The following is a 17,439-nucleotide window of genomic DNA, read 5'->3' on the forward strand; positions in this document are numbered from 1 at the left end:
ACTTTGAATCCATGAAACAAGAACTTTCCCAAAAGAGTCTGCATTACACCTTGTCTGTATAATGTATAATGTATAAATGTATATGGCCAACTTTACATACACCCAATGGAAAGTAATCGTTTCCACTTTTGAGCCAGTATGCTGTTTTAACACAGGAACCAACTTCCTCAAACAGATAGAAAATATAGAGCCAGAAACAAATTCCAATTAGAGAACAAACAGAAATAGAAACTTCAATAATATCATTCAACTTGGAACAAATTTGTTAATTCAGAATCTCATCCTCAATTTCTTTATTATTAGAAATTAAAGAATTGCTAATCAATCAATTACAAAGTGGAAACTGTAACCTATACATCATATCATATACAACAAAAAACATAGCCAAGGTGGCCAGGTTCTATACTTCAAGAGCAGATCTCACCTTCCTCCCGATCTCCATTCAAAAAGGCTTCCTCGTCCTGACCTTGCAACTCATCATCTTCCCTGAGGAATACACCCAATTTCTTAAGCGGCATTCCGAGGCGGACCTGTAGAAAAGGATCTTCACTGCCACAGCCACACAGCATCTCAAGTTGTTTGAGATCCTGTAAAGGGTCCTCAAATTGCACTGACTTCTTCATGTTCGAAATGGCATGGCGAGCCGACTCCCTTTGCTTCATCCGCTGCATCGATTTTCTCCTTGGTGGAGAATCAGGTATACCCTTAAGTATCTTGTTTGCTTTCGATATAGTACCTGAAAATCGTAGCTTTAGTGCATGAATTCGGACGGCCTTACATTGGGAAAGATTCTCTGAGGCCTGATCCATGGCATTATCAACAAGGGTGGCCAACTCATCGTGTTTGGTTGAATCAACTGACTGAGAATCAGAAACACCAAGCCCTTGACTTTGAAGAACGCTAGAAGGAGAAGAGCTCTTGCCCTGTTTCAGTTTGGGTAACACTGCCAAACCCTTCACTTCGGGCAGAGGAGAAGGACAAACAGACTTGGGGTTTTTCTCCAGGGCTTCCTTCCACTTGCTCTCAAAAACACCACTGAGATGCTTGGCTGCTGCACGCTCAATCCTCCCAGGCGGATAATATCTTAAAGCATTTGACAAGGTAAGCCTCACATCAGCAGCAAACCCATCAGGACTGGAGTAGACACCCCTCTCCAATTTGGATTTCACAGTACCGAAATCCATCGGCCTCCAGATGTCGTGGAAATAAACCGGATCAACAACAGGCTTCTCAAAGTACCTACTCAAATGGCGGAGGTTCATCAGACACCCCAAAATTTCAGAACAATCAAACTCAAAACCTAGTTTTTGCCTCTTGATCTTCTGAGTCTGACAGAGACCATCAAAACCTAACTCCTCCGATTTTCTATGCTTTCTAGGAGACGAAGCCAAAGGGATGGTCTTTATCTGTTTGGGCGACAAACCCTTGCGCAGAGGAAGAGAAGTAGTCGGCTTTTTCTCCACGGCTAAATTCTGTTGGGTCTCAAAAACCCCAGAAACCCTCTTGATCTTCTGGGTCTGAAATGGAAACTCAAACGGAGCAACGCCATCCCCCAATTGTTTACGCTTTCGATTTCGAGTAGACAACGCCATTCTCGATTCTCGACTCCAAAACCCAAAATTCGCACAATTGTTGGACAGTGAGTGAGAGAAAGAACTCGCTCGCTACTTTTAAAACCCAGAAATCACAAATATTTGGAGAGAAGAAGAGAGAGAACTCGCTCCTTCTTGAACCCAGAAAACCACTCGATCGTTGCAGACAAACAGAGCGACAACTCGTTGTTTCGTAAACCACTCGACCCAAAACTCGCCTCGCTCGTTGCAGAGAACAGAGAGAATGGGAGAGAGAAAGAGAGTTTCGGAAACTAAGGAGTGCAGTTCAGTGTTCAGGATTTAGGGTTTGCAGAGAGAGAGAGACGATAAAAGGAGGGGAATGTAAGCGTTCTGGCGCTAACGGTCTTCTTTTTGATGTTCAAAATGAAGGTCGGTGCTGTGACTTGCTTGGTACTGAAGCTTTGTGAAACTTGCATCAGTAATACGCGTGATAAAGTAAAAAAGCCACGCGTAAACATGGAATAAAAAATATATATTTTCTTTCCCATTCCCAAATGGAATAGAAATAGGAAACACAAAATTAAAAGGTAAAATAAGAAACACAAAATTAAAAAGTTTGATGTACTTATATATAAATTAAAAAATATTTTCACACCCATCACCCAAGATTTAAAAGCTTTAGTCATTTATATTAATTTAAGGAAATTTATATTTAAAAAGAAAAATTGGAAAGTTTGTTTATGATGAAAAAAAAGTTGAAATTCAAAACAATTAATTATGTAAAACTTCTGCCATGGATGGATGATAAAATACCTTGATAAATTAAATAAAATCAATTGAAAAAAAAAAAAACAAAATCAATCTACCTAAAACTTCTATCAGTGATGGTAATAAAACATCTTTAAATAAGGAAATGGATCAATTTTTTTCAATTATCAAAGAGAATATTAAACGAAGTACTAGTAAAAATTAAATTGCATAATTTGGAAAACAAAAATATCATGAATAATTTACCATCAATTACACGACTTATTTTTTTTTATAAGGGTAAATGAATAATTTATTAAAACCAAAGAATCAGGGATAAAAGTGTCATTAGGTATAGATGCAACTTATTGATGATTTCTAACCCTAGTGAAAAATAAATAAATAGTTTCCAAATTAACCTAGATAACAAGAACAAGAGAGCAAGATAAATTTAAGCCACAAAAGATAAGTAAAAAAAGAAGATAATGGGGGTATCTAAATATCATAGATATAGAGACACTCGCCTAATCCCTGAAGACATGTCTGATTTTTGTACTAGTTTTTCTTTTTCTCAATAATATACTATCATCTTTCTCTAAAATATATATATATCAAAGAAAGTGAGGCAACAAACACCAAGATTTGGATGGTAACGATGGTAGATGGGAAGAATATCCTCGTAGTACGTCATAAACAGACGTGGAAAATTATTCCTAGTGTGACACAATGATCTATTTTCACTGTCACACACTTCCCTAAACCCTAATTTAGTTCTATTTTCGGTGGTGCGAGGACCTATTAACAATATATGTGTACAACAATTGGTCCAATACATTCCCAAGGAGCACTAGTTCTAATGGCATTGGGGTGGTGGGTTAGAGAAAAGATAGACAACGTCTTTTTGGATAGTTGATTGTATATCTTATAGTGAGCTGTGAGTTTTTATCTTCTTCTTTTTTTTTGTTGCATAACCACAATAATAATGTTGGCTAGCTACATTTTCTTCTACTTTTCTACCTCCCCACCTTTGTCGATTACCATTGTCACTATTGCCGGCCGGTTCTAATAGCCAATGGCTGATTTCTTTGGGGCCGTGATGTATTTCTTACTTTATTCTACAAATATTAAAAAATATGTGGAAAAATTAACCGTGGCCCCTGAACTTTGTTCCACTTTGCTCTATGAACTTTCAATTTGTTTTTTACTCCCTCAATTGTGTTAATATCCCTCGAATATTCAGCTTTGTTACAATTTTCCTCTAGTTTCCATCATGGCAACGCACACGACTAATTTTTGGGGCCGTATACTTTAATTGATGTCTTAACCAAGCATTGACTTCAATTTTCTCAACTTCAAACTCTCATTCTCGATTAGATACGCAAGTTATGAATTTGAGTGAGAGGCTCGAGTCATACATGGTGAAGGTGGATTAAACACAAGTTTGAACTGAAAGGGACAAAAATAACCCTCAATTTGATGGATTAATGGACATAACTAACAGTAGGAGGGGATCGACACAAATTGAAAAATAAATAAATTAATAGTTTCCAAATTAACCTAGATAAAAATAACAAGAGAGCAAGATAAATTTAAGGCACAAAAGATAAAGTAAAAAAGAGAAGATCATGGGGTACCTAAATATCAGAGAAAGTGAGGCAAACATCAACATTTGGATGTTGACAACGGTAGATGAGAATCAATTAACAGGTGAAGAGAAAGAAAGAACCCAAAATCCATAAAACTTGGAAAACAAGTGTACTAACCAGCACATGATATCTACCCTACTTTTAATTGAAGATGTAATTTCTCAATTTATGATGCGAAGATGGAATGAATCACAAGACAAAAATTCAAAAGAAAAGGTAAAATAAGAAACACAAAATGGAAAAGTTTGATTTATTTTACACTATTTATAAATCAAAAAATATTTTCAGACACATAAATAAACATATTTGGAATCCTAAAGCTCCCAAATAAAAGCTTTAGTCATTTATATTAATCGAAGGAAATTTGTGTTTAAAAAAAAATGGAAAGTTTGTCTATAATTAAAAAAAAAAGGTGAAATTTGTTGAATTTACATCCAACGGTGAGTGACCACAAATCTCTTGAATCCCTGTAGTCCAAAAAATCGGGACTGGTAAAATCAAAATCAATCTACATAAAACTTCTATTAGTGATGATAATAAAACATCTTTAACTAAGAAAATGGATAAAATTTTATTTAAGGGCTAGAATCAGGGACACACATTTTTGACAAACATTATGACACACTTTTATGATCATTAGATTGAAAAGTATCAAATGGCTGAGATTGCATATAGCATCAATGTATACTTATTTTCTCTTTAAGTAATTAATAAAAATTGGAAATGACAAACACTTTAAACTTTTCCATTTATCTTCATTATCTTCATCATTTCCTTTGAATTCGTACAGACACATTGGGCTCAAACAGGTTAGGGACAACATTTCCATTAATTTGCCATGGTAAAAAGTAAGCGAAGGCAAATACTGTTACTATTCATATGAATAGTGTCTGCCTTAGTAATTTTTTTTTGTTGATTTTCCACTCATTGTCATGGCAACCCAAGGGCAATTACTATTCACATGAGATATGATGAGAGGAATTTGTATAGAGTTTTGGTGTGGGAAGTAAAGAATATGGCTAAGTATTTATTATAATAAAAAAAATTCTAAAATTTTTGGTTCTTTTGTTATTGTTATTTAAGTTGGCTGTTGACGTCAGCATTGTGTCAGCTTGCCCAGACAAGTCTTGCTTTTGGGCTTGTCTAGATTGGTAGAGCCCAGCTCTTGCCCTACCAAGACTTGAGCGTTGGAAACACATTTAAGGGTTTGGGGTCCTAGGGGCCTCTTGCCCGGCCCAGGACCTCCAGGTGAAAATGCTCTTAACTCAAGCCCTAACCAATAAAAATGAGACTCTACCGAGCATATGGACCAAAACAATACGGATCGACACTCTTAGGTCCGGACGGCAAATGATCAGAATGAGTTCAAACTCTCACCTTGTTTGCAAAAATTCAATTCAAACTCAACACTCTGGTTGTAGTAATTTAAACTTGAAATTCAACAATAAAAATTCCAATCAGAAAATGGAAATTAATATTACATATAGGTCGTGTTTGGGTGGAAGCAAAACTTTGTGAGGCCTTCTACACTACCGACACTTATCAGCCAAACAAAGCGGAAGGAACTGTAGGGTCCAGTAACCGTAGTGAAGGCGGGCCCAGTGGACAGAGTCAGAGTGCAGAGTCGTGACTATAACACACCTTTGCCGCTTTGCGTATAAATAAGTCGAAGAAACTGTGAGCCCAAAGAAACTGGGCGTTTGGAACCCAAGACGAAGCCATGGAAGCACAGCAGAAGAAGCAGCTGGTGACGGTGGGTCTTCTTATCTTTACAGTCTTTATTTCTGGTGTCGGAGCTTGGACTGGTGAAATCCATGGCAGAGTTGTTTGTGATGTCTGTGGTGACTCCGCCGTTGGACCTGAAGATCATGTTCTAGAAGGTCCTTTCTTTCTCTCTCTGCTCAAATCAGCCCATTAGCCGTTTGTTTTTGTAATTATGTGTTGCTTGGTGAAAATTTTGAACTAGGTTTTTGTGTTCGGCCTGTATTTTTATGGGTTGGTGGCTATGATCATTTCTCACCTATGCGTTTTGAGTCTTTGGGTTGGTGGTGATGATGATCATGTTTTTTGCTACAATTTTTCATTTTGTCCAATTGATTTCTTTATTTTTTTTTTCTTTTGATGAGTTTGCGAGCTTGTTTATGAGCTTAATTTGATCACCCTGTGATGATTTTTCTGAGACATTAACAAATTGAAAATTGCTCTGGTTTTAATGCTGTTTGATGATTTTGCCCAATCTGAATGTATTATTATTGTAATGTTCTGCATTCCTTTATCTTTCTAATGGTTTTGCTTTCAGTAATATAATTGATGTGTTGGAATACTTTTCTCTTCATAGATATAAAGACATAAATTTTGTGTTTTCTCTTAATCCTATAAACGATTACTAATCTTTAAATTTTTAAGAAGTCCTCTTTTTGTCATCTCTAGCATGAAATTTATTCTGATAATTGCAGAAATCAATGTGAAGCAACAGTGGATTTTGAATTTATAGTCTACCTGTTTTGCATAATTACTAGTACCTTCCAACAACAGTTTTTGTATCCTCGTTATGAATTTATATAATTGGGCTATGTTAATCTTATCGAAACGGTATTTACCTCTTATGTTAAAGTTATACAGGTGGAACATTGATTTATGTCATTGAACTGCACAAGGTCTGCCAATATTCCCATCTGAACTTGTTGCCTAAATGTTTTCATTCACATTTGCATTTCATCAAGATTACCTTGTGATAGCTTACAATCAAGAAGCGATGCTCCATGTACTTAAAAATAGTTCATAGTAGGCTTAGAAATCAAAAGTGATATTTAAATAGGTAGGAGAAGCATGATATTTTGACCTATATTGGTCTTGGCCAATTGATATCTAGGTGTGGAAGAAAATCATCTTGTTCAGTAGGAAACATGTTGTAGTTTTGGAAACTTCAGAGAAATTATTCTGAATAAAAAATTTCAATTCAAAATCAGATAGAAACTGTGTTGACAACCTGGTTCATGGCTTCTAGGTCCCATTTTCAATTTTGAACATAGGATTTCAGTTGTTTCAGAGATGAATGGCTGTTCTCCCTTTGTACATAGAAACTTTGGTTGTACAATAAAAAGAAAGAACTTGACGTCATTGCTGAAGTACTGACAGGCGGCTGCATCGCTGAAATACATTTTTCACTTCAGCTGGAGGAAGATCTTGTTGGATTAAGTTCAATCAGTTCGGAACATTAGGAGATCCTCACCAACATAGTACATAAACCAGTTTTTCTTTTTCATGAATCTGATACGAGTTAGGACTTTTACCCAGAAACTTATAAACCATGAACAAAATGCCAAAATGCCAAAATTTCTATATTTATTTTTTCAATGACTTAGTTTCTTATTTCAGACTTTTTTCTTTGATGATTTCATCTGTTGGATTTTGTTTTTAAATGCAAAAGAGATATTATGACAAGTTCACATCCATGTGATTTGAGGTGACTGTTATCATTTGAAGCAGCTGGTAATGAAATTAAAATGGTTAGTGTATGTTTTAGCTTTGTAGCTGCTATCTAGGATGCAATTACAATGTTAGATCAGTGTATTAGTGGAACTTTGACATTCTTGCATTTGTTTTTCACTTTGGATATGACCGAAATGAATGGTTTTGACCCTTGATATTGTTATGATGCAGGTGCTGAGGTAGCTGTTCTATGCATTACAAAATCAGGGGAAGTTCTAAATTACCAGGCATTCACGAATGATAAGGGGATATATACAGTGGCAGAGACAATGCCTGAGAGCGACCGCTGGGATGCATGCCTGGCCCGGCCCATCAGCAGCTTCCATGAGCATTGCACTCATGTAGGGGATGGTAGCTCAGGAGTAAAGTTCAGTTATAATCACCCATCAGGCTATTCGCACACCGTCAGAACTTTCGTCTATCGACAAGCAAGTGTACCAGCATACTGCATTTGAGAATTCTGAGTTCAATGTACATCTATATTGTTTAGTTGCAATATGAGCTTGCTTTTACTGAAATGCAGTCATCACACAATGAGCGTGATTAAAGGGCATGTGTGAGGTTAATGCTGTAATGTAGTTTATGATGAACATAGTTCATGTTAGCTTAAACCTAATCCTTGATTGGAATAATATACATAACCTTAGAGGAAGTAACATAAAAATTTAGGCTTGTTTTCTTGTTAGAAATTTAAGTGTTTGAAAAGTAGCTTTGGTAGATCCAAGGTTTGCGTCTAATCAGTCATGACACTCTCTTAGGAGCTTGATCGATTGTAAGAGATTTAAAGTTTATCATGTCATAGGCCGGTTGGATTCTGGAGGTTTGAGATTGGAACAGAGGACGTATATCATAAAACCTTGCTAATCACAGTATTTATTTTGAACATCTATAGAACGGAACACTGATCCTTTACAAACTTACAATTGGTGCAGCAAATTCCTGCAAAGTTATCTCATATTTCATAAGCAGTATTGTTTGGCTCCTTAAAACTGAGGAGCTCCTCATAACAAATGCAATTTTGACCGGTGTGCATTGCAAGGGTACATGATCTATGATCATAATCACAATTACAATTGGATAAATACTCATAATCACTTGACTTACAAGCTCCGTGCTACGATATTCTCGTAATTAAGTGAAGATACACCAAAATAATGCCATTAATCGGAAATAATCTAAGAGATTGCACAAGTGTTGGGTTACCCTTTTTGGGGGCCTGCCCGTGATATATGTTTATGCGTCAAATATACCTCCAGAAAAAAATAAAATCATTTCCCAAGAATATTTGATCTACGGCTGGGACAACATCCACTGGTGACAGACTTACAGTGGGCCCGAGAGCTGAGGTGTCGGTAAATGGGAGGATCGCTGGACGTGGCCAAAAGCCATACAAACTATATAAGGAACCCACACCAAAATGTCGAGAATCTCCACCGGAAAAGGTGACTGTATACTACAAGTAAGATACGAACCAGGGGTATAAATGTAAGTCCAAACAAATATTTTCCCAAAGCAACCGTTGAAAGACTCCAAAGTGAAACTGAAATAACTTGAATTGTCTTCAGTTTGATTGAAGACGTAGAAAAGAGGGTCCATTTGGGCGAGTTCAAACTCGAAGCCCCAGAGAAAATGATACAATGGCTGAAAAGATTAAGAGCTGCATTTGGAGCCTCGTTTCTCTGGCTCGTTTGCTTGGTTTACTTCACCCAGGTTTTTCATTCTCTTCCCCCTCCATCTCTGAGATGATAAAACCTCTGTGTTACTTTCTTTTGTTGATTTGTGAGAGATTTTAATCTTTTGGGTCATTATATTATGCTGTTTTTTGTGTTTCTAGGAGGTGGAGATTTGTGATTCTAGCCTTTTGGGTTTCTGGGTTGTGTGTATTTATTGATTTTGGGTGATTTTGAGAAAGATTTTGTATGGGAAATGCTCTGTCCTTGTTAAGAAGTTTCTGATGTTATTAGTAGGCAGGTGAATTTTGTTTGATTTTAAAGCATCCCAATCGATATGGTAATTGATTGTACCTGTTTGATATATTGTAGGGTTTCAGATCCTTTGTATGGACGGCAGTTTCTTACCAGCTGAAAGATAGGCTTAAGTTGTCACCCTCATCTTCCCAATTTGTGTTTTCAATTGCTTTCTTCCCATGGAGCATTAAACCATTATATGGGTAAGGATCTTCTTTTACTAAGTACAAGTGCTGGGAACAAGAACGTATGATTTTGTTTTAGATGTGTTCATGGATCTTCTAGATAACAGCTTTGCTTATTTACATTTATGCCATTTATACTTGAATTCAAATATCTGTCCTAAGTTTGTAATGCAGTTCTAGTTGCATCATGTTGTCTAATGACGTTGAAAAAGGTTCCATCATTAGTCTTCTTAGAAATTCAAAGCACAACTTAATCCTCACAGTGAAGTCATTTAGAAGCAAATTTGGAGTAATTTAATGAAAATGGATTCGTCACCTAATGTGACGAAAGAAAATGATATCGATAATAATGAAGGATGTGCATGATGATTTTGCTTATTTTATTTATTATTATTTTTTTAATTATGGTATTTCATCCTAAACATAGAATCTCTATTGTTGTTCTGAGTGAGGACATGCTTCCTTTTATTTATTTATTTATAATCTCAATATTCCAGCATACGACACATTTCATATGAGTGCATAAGCAAATACTAGTTGGACATGAAAATTAGCAGTCTGATTGACAATTGTACTTGTTATAAAAACATAAAAAGAATGGCAATTATACCTATTGCATGTCTTCAATGTTTGTAGTCCAGACATTGAAGTTGCCTTTTTGTGTTAACAGTTTCTTATTGGTCCTTTGAAATCTGATTGCATGTCTTATATGCAGAATTGTGTCTGATTGTATTCCAATAAAAGGAAGAAAAAGGGTTCCGTATTTAGTGATTGCAACTGTGCTCTCTCTGGTGCCGTGGCTTATCCTTGGCCTGAATGCAACGTTGAGGAGTTCCAAATGGAACCTCATGACCTTCTTAACAGTCCAGAACCTGGGCTCAGCCATGGCAGATGTGGTAGTTGATGCAATGATTGCTGAGGCAGTAAGACGTGAGCGGTACACACACAAACTGAGATTCTTCCCATTTCTTTGCAATGCAGTTTGAGTTGCATATCAAGTATCCCGCAAGATTATTCTGCGGTCAATATAAATCTGTTGGCATACAACCACATGAACTGCTTAACTTGTTCATGCCTTATTTTGGGAGTTTAGCATAATTATTGCTGCCCCAGTGGTAGGCTCCCCTATCAAATCAGTTGCGGTGGAATGTCTTATATTCCACTAAAAGAAGATGGCTATTTTTTCATTTCCCCCTATTTCTACTGCTAGTTTGTCTGGTTGATCAGGGATCTACTTCATTTTTAGTACCTCTCACGGATTTTTTCATTCCCCTTCTTAATCCGTTCAAGGATACAACTTGATATCTTAAAATTACCTTTATCAGGGCCACATTTGCTGGAGACCTCCAGTCGATATCATGGTTTTCAATGGCTTTGGGCGGCATATGCGGGAGTTTGTCAGGAGGATATGCACTAACCAACTTACAGATACATACGATTTTTCTTCTTTTTTCTGTACTACCATCCATACAGTTGTTATCATGTGGCTTGGTTGAGGAGAAATCTGTTACTGTAGATAGTAAAGTTTTGCCCGAATTTTATGACTCAAGTAGTGTCGATGGGGTGAATGGAAATAGTAGTTTTCTAGATGAAGATAGTTTCTCAGAGAAGAAACCCAATATCAGCATGTTAAGGAGAAAGAAAAGTCGTAAGGGCGGCAAAAAGAAACGAGGTACTGGTAAAGGCCAGATTGCTGAAAAAGTTGACTCGTTGCCTTCATGGTGGTTCCGCTCTCTCAAAGCAGCCACTTTTAGTTTGTGCCATGCATTTAAACAACCACTCATTTTGAGGTAATTCAATTATTTATTTATGTATTCTTTTACATGGGTTTCTTTACATGGCAGTTGAAAACATGGCAGTTACATGGCCATTGTTACACAATGAGATGATCTGGTCACTTAATAGAAATTCCAAGTGGTCTAGAATAGTCCTTGGAGAATGGGTGGTCAAATCATCTAATAGGATTGCTGTACATAAATTTATGGGGAAGTAAAGTTTAAATGTTTTTGCCCATTGTTGGTACATGGTCTTCAAGCCAATCTAAATTGTTTCTCTGGAGATATAATTTGCTATTTTTCTCATATGTGGATATATTATAATATTTAATCTTTGTTACTTTTGGTTTTACTTTGTTTGAGACCAGACCAATGGCTTGGTTTTTCCTAGCACATGTTTCCATTCCAAACCTCTCGACTGTGATGTTTTATTATCAGACAGAGTTTTTGAGCTTGGAAGCCTCCTTTTTGGGCACTGCACGTGTTGTGGGATGGTTAGGCCTCATGCTTGGAACCTTTGTATATAATCAGTACTTAAAGACAATGAAATTAAGAAGGATCCTCATGTAAGTACATGCATTTCTGTTAATATTTTTACTGTAAATGGATTCCTTTTTGTTGAAATTATTTTATTGATGATGATGTTTCTGTCCTGATCCTTGCAGGTTGTCTCATGTTGGTTTGTCTTTCTTGGGTCTCCTAGATATGGTTTTAGTCTCTCGAGTAAATCTCACCTACGGAATATCAGATAGAATTATGGTGCTTTGTGGCTCAGCTCTCAGTGATGCAATCAATCAATTCAAGTACGTACATACTTGCTCATAGCAGTTTTCTTCTCAAATTCATGAAACAAATTATGGGACTCAGAAAATACGGAAGTGTGTAATGCTTTTACCCTTTGTATCTTACTAACATGCAAAATTCCATAAACCGCTGCAGGTTTATGCCATTTCTGATCTTATCTGGACAGCTATGCCCACCTGGAATTGAAGGGACTCTGTTCGCCCTCTTTATGTCGATAAACAACTTAGGGTCAACATTGGGGTCATTTGTCGGTGCTGGGTTGGCTTCAGCTTTAAACATCTCTTCAGGTTCTTTTGACAACCTTTCTCTGGGAATTGCCATTCAAGTTCTCTGCACTTTCATTCCTGTTGGTTTTCTATTTTTGATACCAAAGGAAGTTACAGGGGTATCGGCGTAGCTAGCAAATCTCTTTTTCAATACAGAATAGGTTTTCCTAGTTAGTGAAAAGGAATAGAATATACATATGTTTTTCCAAGTCTTCTCCACTGCGTTCATGTATACAGAACAAAAGTTGAGATTTCTTTACGGATGCACACTACAATTTTGAAGTTTTAGCTACTTATGAATGACACATTTACATTTAGAGCTTGCTTTGCCAATAAACATGTGTATAAATTTTTAGCACAGTTCTGGTCTGGAATGAATGTAGAAACAATTGCTGTTGCGAATACGTGCTGAAATTTTTTGGTAGGACAATTGAAAAATCAAGGAGGGGCAAAATCACTGGAGTTAATTAACACTGGTGATCAACTGCTCTCAAATTAAATAACACTCCAAATTGTTATTAGGTTGATTTGGGATTGAAGTTGATAGGAATTCGGAGTGTTATTAGATTGTTATTAGGTTGTTTTGGAATTTAGTTGAAAGAGGAATAAGAAAGATTGATTAACAATTAGTATTTTAAAGTCATGGGACCAAATACAGATGTTTTGGCTATTAATTTTGCCTTGAAATCAATAAAGAACCTAATTAAAAACTAGGTATTGAATAGTAAGTAAAGCTGTTTTTTGAGAAATAGTTAGTAAAGCTTTTCATAAATAATCTCATCATAGGAAAAAAGAAAAGAAAAAAAAGAACGAGTCTTGGGTCTTGCGAAAGTGATTTTATATTTGAGAGATTCACTATTATACTCAATATAAGAGTCCTAATTATAAAAAAATCCTACATGAAACGAACTTTAAAAATACAAGTCAAATCAAACCCATTTACAACTTAACAAAGAGGCTTCAAACTTCTTATAAATTACAAAACTGGCACCGTGGATGATTAGGTTAAAGCACAAATAAGGGATTGGTCTTCGACTGTACTTTTTATAGAAGAAGCCCCAAAACCCTAACCCTCCTGTTGGAACTTGAGCAGTCTTGGGAAATTGAAGAGAAGGATGTCAGTCCACTTCCCTGACGAAATTATAGACAAAATCCTTGTCAGGTTGGACCCCAAATCTTTGATCAAATTCAGTGCAGTGTGCAAGTCATGGAGGTCTCTAATCAAAAGCCCTTCCTTCAATTCACACCCACCTCAGCCGCACAATCCAACCCAACAACCAAAACGACTCTCACCTTTTACTACATGTCTCCACGAAAGCGGACACTGGTATGATTTACTCTTTCCGTTGGGACAATCCCGAGTTCAGTGAGTATACCCGGCTTATCGACCGTTTTGCTGACAATGAAGAACGTTCAGGCCGGGATTTCAACGTGGTTGGGACTTGTAACGGGCTCGTATGCCTTTCCTTAGGTTACAATAAACTAAGAATTTGGAATCCCGTTAGAAAGTTTGTGATTTTGCCATGCCCTATTTCTGAGTATATAGCTAGGTATGCCTTTGGCTATGATTCGCGTAACAAGCAGAGAGTGGGTTGGTCCTTAGCTCGGGGCTCGTGGAAGAGTCTTGGAGTTGGAAGTACTGGTCGAGGCTTTTTATCTGAACTCATCCAGCAGCCTGTTTTTGTCAATGGTGCTCTGCATTGGGTTCAACTCAATACGATGAAAGGGGAAAATGGAATTATGTCGTTTGATATGGTGAGTGAATCGTTTGGCGAGACTAGGGTTCCCCAATGTGTGACAAAAATGCTAATGTGTACCTTAAGACATGAGGAGAACCTTGCCTTGCTTACATGGGATTCTGCAAGCGTATACCATCTTTTTTCTTATGACATCTGGGTGATGAAAGAGTATGGTGTCAGGAAGTCGCAGTGCTCGCCATCAAGAATTTATAATAAGGCCATTATGCTGGAGAAATAGTGGTGAAATAGTGTTCAAAATGTTTGGTAGAGGTCTCCTATCGTTGGTCGGACCGAACAAATGAAATATCTTACAAGGGATAGAAACGATTGCTACTTCTTGGATTATTATGTACAGAGTCTTGTCTTACTTGGGGAAGCCAACACAATTTCTTACCGAGGAGCAACCAAGAAGTAAGAGTGCAAAAATATATGCCTTCAAATTCTTGCAACATATATGCACATGCACTCGTGGTGAAAGTTCGATTGAATTTCACTTTAATCAGTTCTTTTTCTTGTTCTTTCTTTTGATAATTTGAGATATCTTTTATTTTCACTCTCATTGCAATGTAGAGGCGCACAATCTTCTTCTTGTTCTTGGTCTTATTATTATCTTTGCTAGCTGATGATGATCATGACTAACACTCATCAACGGGAGCTTTTCTATTAAGGATTTGAGTTAAGGATTAGTTCGTGGATTCTAATGTCAGCTATCCATTAGATATGATAGTAGGTTGAATATTTTTCTAATATGCACCATATATCCTATACAATGATTGAGATATTAGAAGTCCTTAACCAATTCTTGACATAAAATCCTAAATGAAGAATTTCCCCCTCATGTATGTATGTGATAAGCTCCGCCACCAGTCTTCTTTCGGAAGCTGAGGGGTGGTTAACAAGGGTAGCTAGAGAACGCGGTGGGAAATCTACTTATTTGAATTGCCGTTGGCTCTCCTGGGAGTTTTCATATCCGGGTACGTATATGTATTGGAAACATAGGGTGACATGACATACTGGTTTTGCAGAGCTTTATTTTGGATGAACTGTTTTTGTGGATCAATAAACTTTTGATTGAGGTATTGTTTGTAGCCAAACTTATGAGTTGTTAACTTGTTGTGGACCAGATGTACTGTCATTTTGACAATTCAAAATTTTGTGTTATTACCTTGAATTGTTAAGTTCTTTCGAATCGATAATAAGATCTTTTTCCTTCTCGTTTTATTGGAAAAACTTGAACGAACATAATACCCTTGGTTCTGTTAGATCAATCGAGGAAAAATAAGAAATTTTGACAAGGGTGGTGGTATTGAAATATAATTGAAACCGCATGAATGAATTTGACATATTTGAAACTGTATCCGAATATCTCACTGCAACTCATGGTGTTATTATAAGTTAACTTTTGACAGTGATCATGTCATTGTTTTGACTTGGACTTATTATATTAAGTTTTTGTTCTTATATGAAAGACTATAAATTCCTTAAACCCTTGATGACCAATGGTCTCGAGTTCGAATCTTTATGACATCTTAATAGTATGTGTGTGAAAAAATCCTCCCCTGTTTCCTTGTAATTTATATTAGCTTGTATTAAAAAAAATAAAAAATAAACCTTTTAACTATAAAAGGATATGACAAGGTGGCACACACATTGTACTGACCACCAATTAACCTAACAAGCGCCTCAAATTGTGTCAAGTATATATAGAGAACCCATAACTTCAATTTTGTTTCAAGCGTTTGATTTGAAGTTTTAATTGAATCTTAGCTTAGTTGATTTATTAAACATGATTTGTTCAAAATCATTAATCCAGCCCAGTTTTGGGCCGTTTGGTATCCTACTTGAATTCAATTTTATAAATTCAAAAAATTCAAACATAGATTTTAAGTCCAAAACCCAAAAAACTAGTTTAGTAAGCCTACTTTAAAAACACACACACACGCACTAGTTTAGTAAGCACACACTTTAAAAAAAAAAAAAAACACACACACACACACACACACTATAGTTTAGTAAGCCTATCTTTAAAAACACACACACACATAGAGGAGGCTCCATCGAACTCATCCCTAGACTGGATCGACGAGATCGAGACCATTCTGATGTTAGACGACGATGTCAACGACCCAGATCTCGTCATCGGCAACAGCAACTTTTGCCCAGATCTCGTCAGCGACAGCAACTTCGGCCCAGATCTCGTCGGCGACGGTGTCGTTTGCAACCCCTTTTTTTTTTATTGGTTAAACCTGAGTTCATGATTCTTCACTGTTGGGATTGCTCAACGCTTACTTTTTAAAGGTATATATATTTCATAATCTATATATATAAAGTAAAAGGCAGAGAATGGTGAAACATTCAAAATACCAGAAAATGTCCTTGGTTAATATGGTAAATTCACATTTTTTCATATTAAAAAAAATTTTAAAAAAAAGAAAATCAAATAATTGATCCTAATTTTATGGAACACAACTACCCATTATCTTTTTAAATTTTTAAATTTTAAAAATTTATAAAAAAAACCTCTCGCAGGCGTGAAATGCGTGCGGAGAGGCTAGTATATCTATATATATATATATATAAAGCAAAAGACAGAGAATGGTGAAACATTCAAAATACCAGAAAATGCCCTTGGTTAATGCAAACATTAAGAATTAAAATTATTAATTAAATAAGGATAATATGGCAAATTCATAATTTTTCGTATTTAAAAAATTAAAATTAAAAGAAAATTCAGATAATGGATCCTATTTTTATGGAATGCAACTATCCATTATATTTTTTAATTCTTAAATAAATTTAAATTTTTTATAAAAAAAAACTTCTCGCAAGCGCGGAAGCCCGTGCAGAGATGCTAGTATATATAAAGCAAAAGGCAGAGAATAGTGAAACATTCAAAATACCAGAAAATGCCCCTGGTTAATTCAAACACTAAGAATTAAAATTAATAATTAAATGAGGATAATATGGTAAATTCACATTTATTTTCATATTATAAACAAAATTAGATAATAGGTCCTATTTTTATGGAACACAATTACCCATTATTTTTTTTAATTAAAATTTTTTTTTTTTAAAAAAAAGCCTCTTACAAGTGCGGAAGCGCGTGCAGAGAGGCTAATAAACTATCTAATTAAAGGAATAAAATAAAATAAAATTCGTTAGTTCATCAAATAAAGAGAGTTAGAAGGAGAGGTCCTGAGTTGCTTTTGTGCTTTTCCTTTTTTTAATTAAAAATAATAATTAATTGGAACAAGTTTTAAAATAT

The 17,439-nt window shown here is 35.9% G+C and overlaps 4 protein-coding genes across 4 annotated transcripts; 3 read left to right on the top strand and 1 right to left on the bottom strand.

Annotated features, from left to right (window-relative positions):
* LOC109948874 (transcription factor GTE12-like) lies at positions 235–2,114 on the bottom strand. Its single transcript, XM_020562652.1, has one exon. It carries the CDS (start codon positions 1,590–1,592, stop codon positions 408–410), a length of 1,185 nt encoding a protein of 394 aa, XP_020418241.1. The 5' UTR covers positions 1,593–2,114; the 3' UTR covers positions 235–407.
* LOC18778636 lies at positions 5,565–8,102 on the top strand. The gene is made up of 2 exons (XM_007212143.2): positions 5,565–5,826; positions 7,610–8,102. The coding sequence occupies exons 1-2, from the start codon at positions 5,667–5,669 to the stop codon at positions 7,891–7,893; spliced, it is 444 nt and encodes a 147-aa protein (XP_007212205.1). The 5' UTR covers positions 5,565–5,666; the 3' UTR covers positions 7,894–8,102.
* LOC18778965 (probable folate-biopterin transporter 4) lies at positions 8,968–12,837 on the top strand. Its single transcript, XM_007213048.2, has 7 exons — positions 8,968–9,148; positions 9,481–9,608; positions 10,306–10,527; positions 10,916–11,380; positions 11,734–11,931; positions 12,031–12,168; positions 12,305–12,837. The coding sequence occupies exons 1-7, from the start codon at positions 9,068–9,070 to the stop codon at positions 12,564–12,566; spliced, it is 1,494 nt and encodes a 497-aa protein (XP_007213110.1). The 5' UTR covers positions 8,968–9,067; the 3' UTR covers positions 12,567–12,837.
* On the top strand, positions 13,765–14,412 carry LOC18779860 (F-box/kelch-repeat protein At3g23880). Its single transcript, XM_020562298.1, has one exon. The coding sequence runs from the start codon at positions 13,765–13,767 to the stop codon at positions 14,410–14,412; it is 648 nt and encodes a 215-aa protein (XP_020417887.1).

Source organism: Prunus persica, chromosome G4, assembly GCF_000346465.2.
Source record: "Prunus persica cultivar Lovell chromosome G4, Prunus_persica_NCBIv2, whole genome shotgun sequence".
Classification (NCBI taxonomy): Eukaryota; Viridiplantae; Streptophyta; class Magnoliopsida; order Rosales; family Rosaceae; genus Prunus; species Prunus persica.

Bases quoted from the DNA above. Each gene is read 5' to 3' on its own strand.
- LOC109948874 (XM_020562652.1), bottom strand. From the start codon at position 1,592: ATGGCGTTGTCTACTCGAAATCGAAAGCGTAAACAATTGGGGGATGGC.
- LOC18778636 (XM_007212143.2), top strand. From the start codon at position 5,667: ATGGAAGCACAGCAGAAGAAGCAGCTGGTGACGGTGGGTCTTCTTATC. The intron at 5,827-7,609 runs GTCCTTTCTTTC...GTTATGATGCAG, and splicing joins TGAAGATCATGTTCTAGAAG to GTGCTGAGGTAGCTGTTCTA.
- LOC18778965 (XM_007213048.2), top strand. From the start codon at position 9,068: ATGATACAATGGCTGAAAAGATTAAGAGCTGCATTTGGAGCCTCGTTT. The intron at 11,381-11,733 runs GTAATTCAATTA...GTTTGAGACCAG, and splicing joins AAACAACCACTCATTTTGAG to ACCAATGGCTTGGTTTTTCC. The intron at 12,169-12,304 runs GTACGTACATAC...AAACCGCTGCAG, and splicing joins GATGCAATCAATCAATTCAA to GTTTATGCCATTTCTGATCT.
- LOC18779860 (XM_020562298.1), top strand. From the start codon at position 13,765: ATGATTTACTCTTTCCGTTGGGACAATCCCGAGTTCAGTGAGTATACC.